Here is a 14,321-nt window from a genome sequence, read left to right as displayed (position 1 = left end):
TTAAACATTAAAATGTTGTCTACTCTGACTCAGAGCAGCAAAAGCAGATGGAAAGGTTAGTAAAGATCAAGGGGGCTTAGGAAGAGGTGATTTCCAAGTACTGCTTTTACGGTTATGCTAACTGAGTCACAAGCTAAAAGTGAAAGAGGAAATAAGAACAGTTGTGACAAAATGAGGCTTCACATGATAAAAGCAGAAGCAGCTTCTTCACACATCACTGATCATCTTAAATTGTAAAAAATATAAAGAAGCAAACATGACATCAAATAAAACAAGAATCCAGTGTTTAATGTGAACTTTGGAGAGCTTTTGTTTCTAGCCACAGTCCATACAACAACGTTTTTTAAGTCTTTGACTCTGGGCGGAAGAGGAAGCGCCCAGCACATTATCACAAACAGTCAGCTTCTCTTTTTTCTTCCCTGAACCAATCAGAACCATGAGTGAGTATTTCTGGTCCTACATTGCCCAAACAGCTTGGTGATAAACACATAATCCTCGCTGGCCACGTTTGTCATCAGTCATTCATCATGTAAAATAGCTTCATACTAAAACAGTCGACAAGAAAAACAACGCCCTGCAGGATTAGTATCTTTGACTAACCAACTTCCTCCAGCCTACACCGATGTCTCAGACTGAAGCTTCATGACAAACTTGTGGCTTTTGGGGTCGATAAACTCCTCGCCCACGCGCAGGAAGGGGAGGGGCGTTACCGTGACGACCAGGGAGAAGTCAAGGCGTTTCAGGCTGAAGACCTGACCATGACGGAGGGAGGCTGTCACTGGCTCCTCACTCACTAGTGTCCACTGGCGCCCCCTGTTGTTGTCCAAGTACTGAAGGGTGGGGCCTGGGTTGAGATAACGCTCCAGGAAGGCCTGAAGGGAGAAGAAAGGCCGTCAGCAGGTCCACTGACCCGGTTAAAGCCTGGTACAGGAATCTAATCAGAAAGCTCTATCATCATGCTGTTTTTTAGGTACCAAATGTGTGATTACATATAAACGCAGCTCTGAGGACAGAACCGATCCTTTTAAAGTGACAGAGGTCTTAGTAAAAGGCTGATAGGTGATGTTTTAATAATGTAAAAATTTGGACTTCTGCAGAAACTTCACACCGACTAATAATGACTAAATGTCTTGAATTTTAAAGAACCCATTTATTAAAGTCCTGATCCTTCAAATTTTATTTGAATAAATATGAATTTAAAGCTAAAAAATAACCCAATTGAAATACCCGCCCTTCTTTCAAATTCATACCAAAGTTTTAAACTCAAATCATTTTATGTTGAGAAATCTTTGGGTGAAATCCTTAAAATAACAATGTGGTCAGGGCACGTCTGCTTTATTCAGGGTATCTGCAGGTTTAAGGGAGCCGAATTAAAGACTTTTTAAGACCTTTTTTAAGGCCACTTTGACCAAATTTAAGCTATTTTTAAAATTAAATTTAAGCTATAATTTCCAGCTATTGCCTGGAACCGGTGCTAACCATGTCGCGAACGTGGGATTAGCCATCCAGTTACCATTAAACTTGCACTTCCCCATGGCGCAAGCTCCCACTGGCTTAACCAGCTAATGTGCTCATCTAAAAATAGCCCCCTTTCACAACCAGCTGAACGTGTACGGTTCCGCTTACGCCAACGTCACACACACAAAAAATGCTGAACACCAACTAGAAATTCAAGAAAATTTGACAAAAATAAAAGAATCTTGTTTATTGGGTCTTTGGTAATTTAAGACCTTTGGAAACTGTATTTAAGGATTATTTGTTATTTTTAAGGATTTTTAAGGCCTTAAATTTGGAAAAGCAAATTTAAGACTTTTTAAGGACCCGCGGATACCCTGTTTATTTTTTAAGGCGAGTTAAAGTTGTGTTTGCTAATGCCAAACAGCTGTGACTCCAAAATCTATCCAGCTGTGGACGTGCATCTAATCCATAACCTCTTAAGGTTTTAACAACATCCATCAGCTGTGAAAGATCGGACTCAGTTCTTCCCACATCAAATATTATTTTGTTTTCTGCTTATTTATTTCAAGAAAAGCAAACCCTACCTTGGGGGTCATGTTGTGGGTAATACAGAACTGCAGATGATTGATGATGCTCTGCATGCTGTGGTACGACTGCTGCCTGGTGGCCCGGAGGTACTTCTGCATGGCCCGTGCCATGGGGGCGAATATGGCCTGGGCGGCCTCCCGAGGGTCCATCACCTCCCGTGGATGTTTGGTGGCGGGAGTAGGTGACTCGTCCACCTGGTGACGTTTAATGTGGGTGAAGGCTTCTTCTACCGCCACCACTAGTCTGTCGGGACACCAGACAGCATAAATTACATCTATTTAAATGCGTCTCGTTGAATAGACGTTTCGACTGAAAAGCACAAACTAATAAAAAGGATGGATCTGTCATTCTTTAAAACTTTCCATTAATATCTGGAACAGTGACCAACTGATGAGTTTCTAAGTGCAGCCAGAGTGCCAGGGCTCCCTCTTCTGGACACTGAGAGGACAGCCACTGCAAAGACCTCTACGTAAGGAGGAGATTCAGATATGTCCACCTTGGATAGGCCAGGATTCCCTGGAGAGATTACGTATAGTCAAGACTCTCATCCCATTGGTGAGTATCAACTCTTTTTTTACAGCAGCTGGAGTAAAAGAAGCCATTTTATAGGGTTCATATTAGAGCCCTGCACTGAAGCCTGCGGGTCGGCCCGGCCCGACGACCCGAGGGCCGGGCTTCGGGCCAACGACTGTGTTATTACCTCGGACACGGGCCGGTCGCCTTTATTTTTAATCGAATTCATAAAAAAAACTGAAACAACGCAGCAGCACCTGCCTGCTTCTCACGCACCGTTAACTCAGTTAAGGTGTGTGTGGTTTATAAACGCGCCTATATAAACAAATTCTCAAACTGCTGATTGAAACATGTGCCCCTATTCTAACATGCCATTTTATGTCCACTCTGATGTCAGAAACCATTCCTTTATTCTCATGAAAATGGCAGCGTTCTATTTTCTGTGAATAAATTCGCTCTGCAGTTATAAAAATACAGCATTCATCGCTGGTTTGTTTTCTAACTGCAGAGCGCATTTTCAGAGCGACAGATTAGATTTACAAACGCTATAATAACTGGGGGCGTTTATTTAATCTGCCGCTCTGCAGTTAGAAAATTAGAACGCTGCTTTTTTTCTAATTGCACAAGAGCGCGTTTTCAGAGCAGATTAAATTTACAAACGCATCCAATTAATATAGTGTTGATAAATTTCATCTGCCGCTCGAAAAATACGCTCTGTTAGAAAAAAGCTGCATTGATGCTGTTTTTCTTTCTTTTTTCTTTTTAATTTTTTTTTAACTGCAGAACGCTTCCCACAGATAATTAGAACGCTGAGCATTCTATCACGCTAAAACATCATGAAAGGTTAAAAAAAAGTCGGGCTCGGCTCGGGTCAGAGAATCCTGAAAACCTTCTCGGACCGCGTCGGGCTGGGGCTCCACCCCCTCGGTCCGGGCCGGACACGGGCTCAGACTGTAGGCCCGTGCAGGGCTCTAGTTCATGTGTAATCTGTCTCAATGTTATTATAATCTGCTTGACATGGTGTCCCATCTTCCATCGTCCAAATTAGCTTTCAAAATCCCTTTTCGAGTCCCAGATGAGACACGTGTTCTGGTTGGCTTATGGTAATCTCCCCCATAAGTGTCAGGACTAGAAAATCAACTGAGTTCTATCATACGGTGAGTTTCTAGAGAATTCTCGGTGTGTGTGGGACAGCTCCTACCTGGCCTTGCGTTTGCGAACCCTCCGCTCCACCTCTGCCTCCTCATAGTAGTACTCGTTATGGGAATTGTCTCTTTTCCGAGCGGAGGCTGCAATCATGGCTCTGGACTGGCTTGTGGAGTTGTTGGTGCCGTTATCTGCTAATAGAAACAAAGAGGTGTGGTGAAGTATTGAACATTTAACAGGTTTGTTCGTTATGACCTGATGATTTTGAACTCTTTCACTCATAAGTACTTCAGCATGCCCGTCCTGACTTGCTTTAGAGCGAATGTTCCATGTCACCTAATTTCTCTCCTGTACCTTCATGTGTGATTCATGCATTCATAAAGTCCAGTCCACGGACACCCACAATCACATCAATGACACAACTTGCTTGGACAATGTCAGAATGCAGCAATGCTCCAGAAATTATGATGGTGTGATGAGGTTGCAGCGTGGACATTAGGCTGAATTCTTAAAAATCAATCTGCACATGGACCCTGAGTTACGACTAGGCTGCCAGTGACCCTAAGTGCTGCCACTCCAAGGATAAATCATCACAACATGTCTTTAGGAGTTTTGTGGACTCTCAAAACCATGATTGACTTATTACGTATAACAGAAACCCAACTGTGTTCTTAATACCTCACCCTGTACCAACCATTTGCTAAACTTTACCAAACTAGACCAAATTCTTGCTTTCAATCAATCAATCAGTCAAGTTTATTTGTATAGCAATTTCGTCATCCATGGAAGGTGACCAACGTGCTTTACAGGACATAACAATAAAAGATATTACATAAAACCAGCGCAAGTGCTTGTATCTAGATCGAGGGACTTGAAGAAAAAGTTTTGCCGTTGACCTAGTGGACCGTGTTAGCCGACGTATGGAAGAGGAGTCAGAGCGATAGGCTGGACCTAGGCCATGGATACTTGTGAACGTGATGCTTTTGAATTGTCTTCTGAAAAACACAGGAAGCCAGTGCAGTTCTAAGAGAATGGGAGTATTATGGCTCCGCCTAGGTATGTTAGTGAGGAGACGGGCTGCAGAATTTTTGGACTAGTTGAAGACGAGCGATGGAGGACTTGGATAAACCGACATACAGGGCATTGCAGTAATCAATGCGTGAACTTATAAGGGCATGACTGACATTTTCCAGGTCCGAGCGGTTTAAAAATTGTTTCAGCCTGGAAACAGCCCTAAGTGGACAAAAACTTGACTTGACTCGCATATATCTGTTTGTCGAAATTCATGTGTTCATCAAAGATGACACCAAGGTTTGCAAAGTTTGGTCTAGGAACGCTCCATTGGAACCTCCGCAGCCCCTAAGCAGCATCCTGGCTGACCAATCACAGCTCTCTAGAGGGGTTTCAAACACATAGAGAGCTGTGAGTGGCCCATAATGGTGGGCCAATCATATCGCTTTATCCGCTTTGTGGGCCAATCAGGGCCATCTATTTGTCTGGTGGGCGGGATGATGCAACAAAGTGGAACAAGATGGCGACATCTCGTTTGAAACAGCTTTTACGCCATTTTGGACTATTTGGACTTGGGCTTTATTAAAATCAGGAGCAGATAGATGTATTTAAGTTATTTTTTTAGAAAAAAGGATGTATTTTCACCTTCATCAACAGCGGACCGCCTCGTTTACCAACATCCGTTGCGGTGAGTGTGTCACGTTGTTCATTGTCCAGTAGCATGCAGAGATTGTTTGAAAGACAACGGTAGAACACGCCCCACCACCGAGAGCCGTCAATGGAGCGTTGCCAGACTAAATAATATATTTACTTAGTCTGGCTTGCCAGGCTAAAACTTTATTACGTTGTGGCGGGACTTTCATCCGAAAGGAAGGGACTTTATTCTCACTTCATCTGATTCCTAGCCTAGTGAACTGGACCAAATTCTTGCTTTGCAAGGTATAAATTCACATGTGTAGTCTGGCTTGCCAGGCTATCTGATTCCTGCTTTGGAGCAGAAAAACATGAACAACTGATTTACTATTCAAAACAACTAAACATGTCTTTTTATATAATATTTCTAAAATTTTGAAAACAGGTGCAAAGGTCTGACCTTGAGTCTAATTTTATACAGCTAATCTTAGGTCAGTGAGAAGGATGGGCGACATTCCTCCTCCATGCACTGCTCCACTTCATCAGAACCAGAAATGAGATAACTGAGACAAAACAACTACAAATGACATCATCTGTGACCTGTAACAGACAGACAGGTGGTCACTGACTGGTCCTCAATACCAGATGAGAGGATTCAAAGAGAGGTGAGATTGGGTGGTTCACATGGATAACTTTGTGTTTCTGTAACAACTCATCACTTTTCACGTAGCCAGTCATGTGTGGCAGCAACCGTTGTCGACACGAGATGAATACCTTCCTCCAGGTTGTAGACTTTGAAGGAGGACATCTTCTTGGTGAGGATGGACTTGGGGAGGTTGAGCAGAGCAGGATTATAGACGGGGAAGTCACTATAATACTGATCCAGGATCCACACTGCTGCCCGTTGAATACTGCATCGTAACAAAAAACAGGAAGAAATGTGGCAACTTCTACCAGCAGAAACACGGCGCCAAAACCACAATTTTACTAGGAAGGAAGTGGGGAACAACCACAAACGACAGAAGGTAGTAAAATGTGTGTGTGCACCAACCTGAGCCGGGCTAAACATTTTATAGCACAACTAACAGTATTCAGTTACGTGTGGCGTCAATCCTAAACAACCACATGTAGAGAGAGCTCATCCTTGGATCGGTCGCCAAGCATCTGTTTGGAAATCCCCGTCATGTTATTGCAAAGCTTTAAATGGTGACATAGCACTTTTGCACAAATCTTGTAAACGTTCGCTATTTTGATGTAATAAACACAGAAATGGCCTTCATACCTGGGGCGACGGTGGCACAGGAGTTAAGTGCTTGCCCTGTAATCGGAAGGTTGCAGGTTCGAGCCCCGCTCAGTTCGTTGCTGCTGTTGTGTCCTCGGGCAAGACACTTAACCCTTCTTTCCCGCTGGTGGTGGTTGGAGGGACCGGTGGCGCCTGTGCTCGGCAGCCTCGCCTCTGTCAGTGCGCCCCAGGGCAGCTGTGGCTACATTGTAGCTCATGCCCAGCAGTGTGTGAATGTGTGTGTGAATGTTTGATTGTGTTGTAAAGGGCCTTGGGGGGTTCCAGGACTCTAGAAGGCGCTATATCAAATGCAGGCCGTTTACCATATAGCTAGCAGGATGAACTCTCCCACAGAATCGTTGTTATGTAGGACAACTTTCAGTCTGTACAGGTTTTGTCGTCTTTACGGCTCTAGCATGGCTTGTCTATATACACTGAAAATATTACTAAACAGCGTTTTGGGTCAACTGTGAGCAGAATTGAAACCCTCGGTCTCCAGCTGAGTAGGTGACAAGAACTTGTTGTTTTTGACATCGGTTTAATCGAAGGTGTTGGATGACTTTTCACTGGGAACTCATCAGGGATGTGTATTTTAGAAATTCTGGCAAAACGATACACATCACGATACAGGGGAGACGATACGATATATCACGATATATTGCGATACATTCAGTCAGACGTTACAAGCAATTTATTTTACTGAATTTATTGTAAGAATGTTCAGTAAACAGTCCAAACTGATACGTAACATGTTTAACATGAGGCATCTGAACCATGAGGGAGGGATTTACATTTCAATGGTGGAAACAAAACTTGTTGCACACTGCTGCCAACTAGCGGGTGGCGACTGAAATGCACAAAACGAAAAGAAAATACACAAAATGTTTGCATGTAAATTCTTTCAAGAATTAGATACACGGCTTTTGAATATCGATGTAATATTCACAGGAAAAAAAATCACGATATATTGCCATATCGATATTTCCGATACACGGCTTTTGAATATCGGTATGATATTGCTGGAAAAAATATCACGATATATTGCCTTATCGATATTTTCTTACATCCCTAGAACTCATGGTTCGTTTGATCTTGCTGCTCCTGAATAATAAATGCCTCTACACCGTTGGAGCCTTGTTCACCAAATACTTCTGCAAAGGTTGTGAACAACGTTTTTACCGTGCTGCCTGGAGTTGACTTTTATGTGTATTTGTTTATTCTACATAAAATCCAACATGCGTTTGTAGAAGTTTGTTGATAACAAGTAAATAATGTGGCCAATGCACTGACCTGAGATGACCCACGTTATAGAAGTGGCTCACTCCATCGGTGGTCCTGACAACTTTCAGACAGAAAGCGGGCTGCAGGTGTCGCACTTCCAACAACACCAGGGAGAGGTACTGAATGAAGAGCAACGCATCCACCAAAGATGCGGCGTACCCCACGATCCCTCTGTAGTCCGTCTCCCTGGGCTCCAACACCCGCACTCCATAGAAGAGCCAATAAGATGCCACAAAAAGAAACACAAGTGCTAGCAGCAGGCAGCGGAAGACAAAGAAGCGTGGCAGCGTGGCTCGGGAAGGGCGTAGGAACAGCGCCCATGTGGAAATGAGGAGGATGAGGAGCTTGAAGGCCAGAGAAATGTAAAGACCCTCACAGGGCGTCCCACAGGGGTCCAGGGTATCCCGCCAGAGGAGCTGTGGGAGGGCCAAGAAGGCCAGAGGAGTGACCACAGAGAGGAGCCCCAACGTGGCTCCCAGAACTGGGCTGACGTAGCGGTGACAGTCGAGGGGTAGGGAGTCCTCCAAGTCCTTAGAGATGCGGGTCAGGTCTTCATTGGAGATGCTGTCCACAGAGGTCCCTGTAACCACAGTGGTGGTCTCCCCCCAGTTATCGTCCTGCAGAAGGAGGAGAGCAGAGACACTGAGGTAAGATGAGAAAACAAACTAAAAGGTAGAAGAACCTCTGACCCTCTCATCAGCTACGGTGGACTCTGCATCCAGCAGCGGCTCTCCTGGGACCTGGATGACCACGGACTTGTCTCCACAAGTAGCTCCATCCCGACTCTTGGAGCGATGCTTATCTCTTCTCTCTCTGGAGAAACATCAGGATAAAAAGGTGAACGTCAGGAGCAGTGGTGAAAACGTGTATTTTACATGAAACATTTAGTTCTTAATTAATCCCAATTTTTGAGTAAAAGCAGACAAAGAAAAGCAAGGCGATGGTTTTACTGCCAATGCTAGCATCCTTTAACCTGTAGGACGCGACGACGTTGGGATTTTCATTTAGAAAATAGGGATTAACAAGTTTAGAAAATGTCAAATCAAAATAGACACACATGCGAACCAAATGATTTAGTGAAAAGTATTCTCATAATACTTTTATATGAAGGAAATATAAAATGGCAAAATAAATAAAAAGAAAGAGAGAGAATGGCTAACAGGTTTAAAATCATTCGTTTTCATATTTTTATCTGGAAAAGCAAAAAATATATTAGATTTTGTTTCCTTTCATCAGTGTGTGTGTGTGTGTGTGTGTGTGTGTGTGTGTGTGTGTGTGAGTTTAAGTGTATAATGACACCTTGCTGTGAAGGCCCAAGATTGAGATTGATGTGGTGACATCTTGTGGCCAAGTCATCACCTACACCCATCTACTCTGTTGTTTACATGTTAGCAGGGCAGCAGGAGCTCAGGAAGCAGAGCAGGTTGCCTCAAAATCAGAGGATTGCAGGTTCAATTCCAGCTCCCAGTGGGAATATTCTGCTGTTGTGTCCTTGGGCAAGACACCTCACCCAACTTGCCCGTGTTGGTGGTGGTCAGAGAGGCCGATGTCCAAGGAAGATCCAGCCTTTCTCGCCTCTGATTGGTTAGAAAGGCTCTACTACGATTGGCTGTTTCATTTAGCAGCAAACCGGCTGTCCTCGCTAAGCGCTGACCGTCCTTCTGCCTCCAGCAGAAAGCGGTTTTGCAGTGTTTTGTAAAGAAAAGGTGAACTTAGCGCTATAACAACCATTCTGTCCTGGTTTGCTAAACTTTATGTTTCATAAAAAACTGAAATACGTAAAATGTGAATTCATAATCTTGTTGCATTTATCAAACTGTTGGACTTACTTTATATCTCTTGGCTCTCAATGTGCCTACCTGGGTGTGAAGTTTAATAAAACTGCCCTATCCTGCCCAGCTGAGTGCATCAGGTCCGTTTCTTCTCTAGAATGAAAACTGGTGAAAAATAGGTTTAAATAATAATCAGCTTTACCCTAATTTTTGATTAAATGACATGCATTTAATCTGATCGTGAGATGTGCTCTAACTTGTAAACAGCCTTAACCTGTGAGAGTGGACTTAGGATAGCCTAATGATTAAGTAATAAGGTAACCCTAATAGAGCCAGCAGATGTAAAGTCAGTCTACAGCGTGATAAAATGCAACAGGATGTATTACAAGTTCACATTCGACGTTTTTCAGGTTCTTTTAGGTTTTATGTTTGCTGCAAAACAAGAAAGGATGTTTATAATAGCGAGGAGTTAAAACTTAAAAACCTGCAGCGCAGGAAAACTGTTTCCTCTTACATGAAATAGCCAATCGTAGGAGAGCCCTTCCAGCCAATCAGAGGTGAGAAAGGAGTGGACATGCTGGAATTCCAAACAATGTGCCCAGGGAGGATGTGGCTACACGGTATCCTACCATCACCAGCAGTGTTCTGAGAAAAGCACTATATAAATGTGATCACTTATTATTATTATTATTATTATTATTATAATAACAGTAAAAAGACTGATAGCTGGAGTGTGGTATATCTGTTACTGCATAAACACATGTAGAGACGTTGGGTTAGGCCTCAGTGAGGCAACAAATCCATAACTACATTTTTGATTATTAGGAATTAAAGAACCGTTATAGCGTTCCTTTTATTCTGTCATGGCGGGTTTTATTCCTTGCAGCTTTGAACCAAACAACTGAATGAACAAATCCTACAAGATCTTCTCGATCTTTGGCAAAAACACAACTGAACCCTTACCTGTGTTTCCGGGAACTTCGTGAGTGGGAAGACTTGTAGGAGTAGCCCGAGTACGTTGACTCGTTGTCCATGTCGGAGGCCAGCGGTGGGCGGAGTTTCTGTGCTACTCCTGAACCCGAGCCGCCGCCCTTTGCCCAGACTACACCCAACTGGCTCTTGCGTTTGCTGATGGACTTGGAAGAAAGGGTCAAAGGTAGACGTAGCAGGTCCACTTTACTCCTGAAGGACTCTATCTTGGAGATCTGGAGAAAGAAAAGAAGACTGAAAGTAGACGACCAAGTTAGAGATGAGGTCTAAACGTGATTGGCCCGTGAAAGGGCAGAGGGTGACTGTGTTAAAGGAGAGGGAAGAGATGAAAAACGAGGTGAGGGAGGGAAGGAAGAGGATAATTTGTCATGTGAGACAAGGAAAATGGTCTGAAAAGGGGCACATACCAAGCAGCAGCAACAAGAAGAGAGACGGCATTGTTGAAATGTTGGCACCCGCTGCTGTGTTGAAAGTTTGTGTGCAGCTCAGGACATAGCCGAGCCCATTCTCCCACCTTCAGGGACTTTTCCTTTTTCATGAGGAACCTCAAACAACTTGGTCCCCAGCGTGTTTCAGCCAATAAAAAGCAGATATGCACCGAGCTATTCTGGGCTTCTCGGAGTGGAGGACGTGCTGCTGAGCAATCCAGCACAGCTGCTCTAAAGTCTTCCAACTAAACCAAACACGGCCGTGGCCCGTCGTACAAAATGTGTTTATTTGTCTAAAAGTAGACAATCTAGTGTGAATTACAGCGTTCTGATGCGAGTAGTTGTGTGACACACACACACACACACACACACACACACACACACATTCTCCAACTGTCCCCTGTGGTCTCCCAAAGCAACAGGGCTTGGCAACTACAATGGGGATAAATGGGAGTCTAGGGGTGAGAAAAGACAAAGGGAGGGGGGACGGTTACCACGGCAACCACGCCATCAACTCCGTTCTCCGCCTTCTCCCCGATCCCATAGCTACACGCCTCAGAACACAAAAGCAGACAATCCATTCACCCGGCTGTGGGTCTGACATCATCCTGAGAACATTTCTCCATTTGTCTCCAGGGTGTCTCCTCTGGACGGGACTGTGTCATTTTCTCATGGGTGCTTAAAAACAGCTCTAACTTAATAACGGAGCTCCTCACGCTCCCTTGTTTCTGCTGGTCTGTCCTCAAAATCAAATACTTTCACTTGTACTAAAAGATTTCATGTGATTCGTGGACAACTGCAGGGGGACATGCTGTAAGACAACGGAGACACGCAACCGTGGCCGAAGGTTGTATTGGTTGTCATAGTTTGTCACTTTGGTGTTTTTAGGTCTTTCTCAGGGCCTTCTCTGTTTCTGGAGTAGAATAACAAGTATTAGAAATACAGTTTACACAAAATGTTAACATTTACAGCGTTCGTCCTTCTTAAAGTCTCCATTCACACCAGCATTCTGTCCAGTCCATCTACCGGAAAACCCACCAGCCTCTGGTGCTCTTTATGAATCCAGACCCTCGACCAAGTATCTTCTCTGTGCTGCAGACACGCCAGCCTGCCTGCTGCTTTTCCTGAGCAGGAGCTGCTCTGCTGGGGCTCCAATGCCACAGATGGGACGAACCCTTAAGAGCTTCAACTTTTGACCTAGCTTCTTCTTCACCACCACGGACCAGAGCAACTCCCGCCGTACAGCAGACAATGCCCTGGTTCTTCTTCTTCATGCTCCATCCTACCTTCACTTGAGAACACATTAAGGTGTCGATTTTAAGAAATTGACCTCTTTCTACATAAAACCTACGAAAGCATAGCCTGGCAAGCCATCCTATATATCTATATAGAGAGCCATTAGCTGCCTTCAAAAGACACGCCACAATACTGCCGCCACAGAGGCAGCATGGCGACGTGGGAATATTGTGTGCTTGTGCAGCCAAGCTTGATAGAAATATTACCGAGATGGCTGACTTCTGAATGAAGATCATGCCTTTGGGCAATGTCATGATGTCATGATCACATGTGGAATGTAAGCCGAGCCCCGGCCGGCATCGGAGTCCATTTCTCATTTGTGAACAGAATCAGCTGAGACGGCAAACTGGATTGATGCTAGTCATTAGAGCTGAAGCACAGATCACCAGACGGCCCACAGGGACAGCCTACTGTTGCAAATAAACTGAAGGATAGTGTGTATAATCTGGGAAAAACACGTCTAAGCTAAAAGACAGCGTAAAGACCGCCCCACACCCCCTTTCTACCGCCATCGTGTCATTTCTGATGAAAAACTCGTGATCACACCACATTGCCGTCACAGGCTGAACACTTATGAATGACCAAAGACTCCCTGATGTCACCTCCACTTTGCAGCAAAGTTTTGCCGTTATTGACCACCCAGCAGCGGGGTGGAATTACGGGTTTCGTTCAAACGGTCTCTGCAACCAGTTGGGCAGTACAAGGACCAATCAGAGCAAAGAACAACTCAGCGTAATGAAAATTAGTCAACAGCTCGTCTTTTGAAGAAGCAAATACATCTTTTTTTGGAATAAATGACTTAAGTACCTCTATCTGCTCATGTCTTAAAGAAAAGCACAAGTTTAAATCGTCCAAAGTTGATGCCAAAGCCATTTCAAACAAGCGCAGTTCCTGAGCAGACGCCATCTTTGTAGTTTTTCTCCATCGCAGCTATAGTGCAAAGCCCGCCCAACAAGCGTAGAGGGCAAGACACAAAAATGTTTGGGTCAATGGTAGACCTGCTGAGGCTACAAAGGACGGTGGCCAGACTGACCTGAAGCTAAAACGTTTAGCTACTGCTAACGCTAACCCCAACAAAAGCATATGTGTGGCTCCAAAGCTGGTGCTGTTAACGTTTTAGTTCTTGGAAACAAAATGTCTAATAAGAGCACAAATAAAAGGTTCTGACGTTGATTAACCACAGGTTCTTTAAAGACATAAATTATGAAACAATAATGCTTCATGTGTTGGAACAGCAGACATAAAACTCCCATTAGCATCCATGCATATGCAGTAATAATGGGTCGACGGTGGCACAGGAGTTAAGTGCTCGCCTCGCAATCGGAAGGTCGCAGGTTCGAGACCCGCTCAGTCTGTCGCTGTCGTTGTGTCCTTGGGCAAGACACTTAACCCACCTTGCCTGCTGGTGGTGGTCGGAGGGACCGGTGGCGCCAGTGCTCGGCAGTCTCGCCTCTGTCAGTGCGCCCCAGGGCAGCTGTGGCTACATTGTAGCTCATCCCCACCAGTGTGTGAATGTGTGTGTGAATGGGTGAATGACTGATTGTGTTGTAAAGCGCCTTGGGGGGTTCCAGGACTCTAGAAGGCGCTATATAAAATACAGGCCATTTACCAATAAAAAACAAACTGAATCTAGTGCGGCTTTGGGGAATGATACATTCACAGCGCCGGCATCATGCCACTCCTCTCACCCAAGTTAAAAATGGAATGACCCAAAGACTTATTTTCCCAGTAGATGTGTGGAAATCAGAGCTCTGCTCCAGAGGAACTCTCGAACAGCCACAAGAGCGAGAGAGACAGGTTAACTACCAGCTTTCAGTTGCTCCATTTCAGTGTTTCACTTTCCACACAAGGAGCTTTCTCATTCCTTTTGAAACCTCAGATCTCATCCTCTGATGTTGTTTGTCTCTTTTCACGCATTTCTCA

At 44.4% G+C, this 14,321-nt stretch overlaps 1 protein-coding gene across 2 annotated transcripts; it reads right to left on the bottom strand.

Moving 5' to 3' along the window:
* Positions 1-267: 267 nt before the first annotated feature.
* Positions 268-13,443, bottom strand: vangl2 (VANGL planar cell polarity protein 2). Of its 2 annotated transcripts, none has more exons than XM_015946610.3 (8): positions 11,082-13,443; positions 10,648-10,908; positions 8,602-8,725; positions 7,922-8,529; positions 6,124-6,260; positions 3,761-3,896; positions 2,043-2,289; positions 268-872 (listed from the first exon to the last, which is right to left on the bottom strand). In XM_015946610.3, exons 1-8 carry the CDS (start codon positions 11,210-11,212, stop codon positions 615-617), a joined length of 1,902 nt encoding a protein of 633 aa, XP_015802096.3. In that variant the 5' UTR covers positions 11,213-13,443; the 3' UTR covers positions 268-614. The 2 variants fall into 2 exon arrangements, with proteins under 2 accessions (XP_015802096.3, XP_054603552.2); XM_054747577.2 differs by having other exon boundaries at positions 3,761-3,899; positions 11,082-13,420.
* Between the last annotated feature and the right edge of the window lie 878 nt (positions 13,444-14,321).

This window comes from Nothobranchius furzeri, chromosome 14 (assembly GCF_043380555.1).
Source record: "Nothobranchius furzeri strain GRZ-AD chromosome 14, NfurGRZ-RIMD1, whole genome shotgun sequence".
NCBI lineage: Eukaryota > Metazoa > Chordata > Actinopteri > Cyprinodontiformes > Nothobranchiidae > Nothobranchius > Nothobranchius furzeri.
The sequence above is the reverse complement of the archived record's forward strand: the minus strand, read 5'-3'. Positions and strand labels throughout refer to the sequence as shown.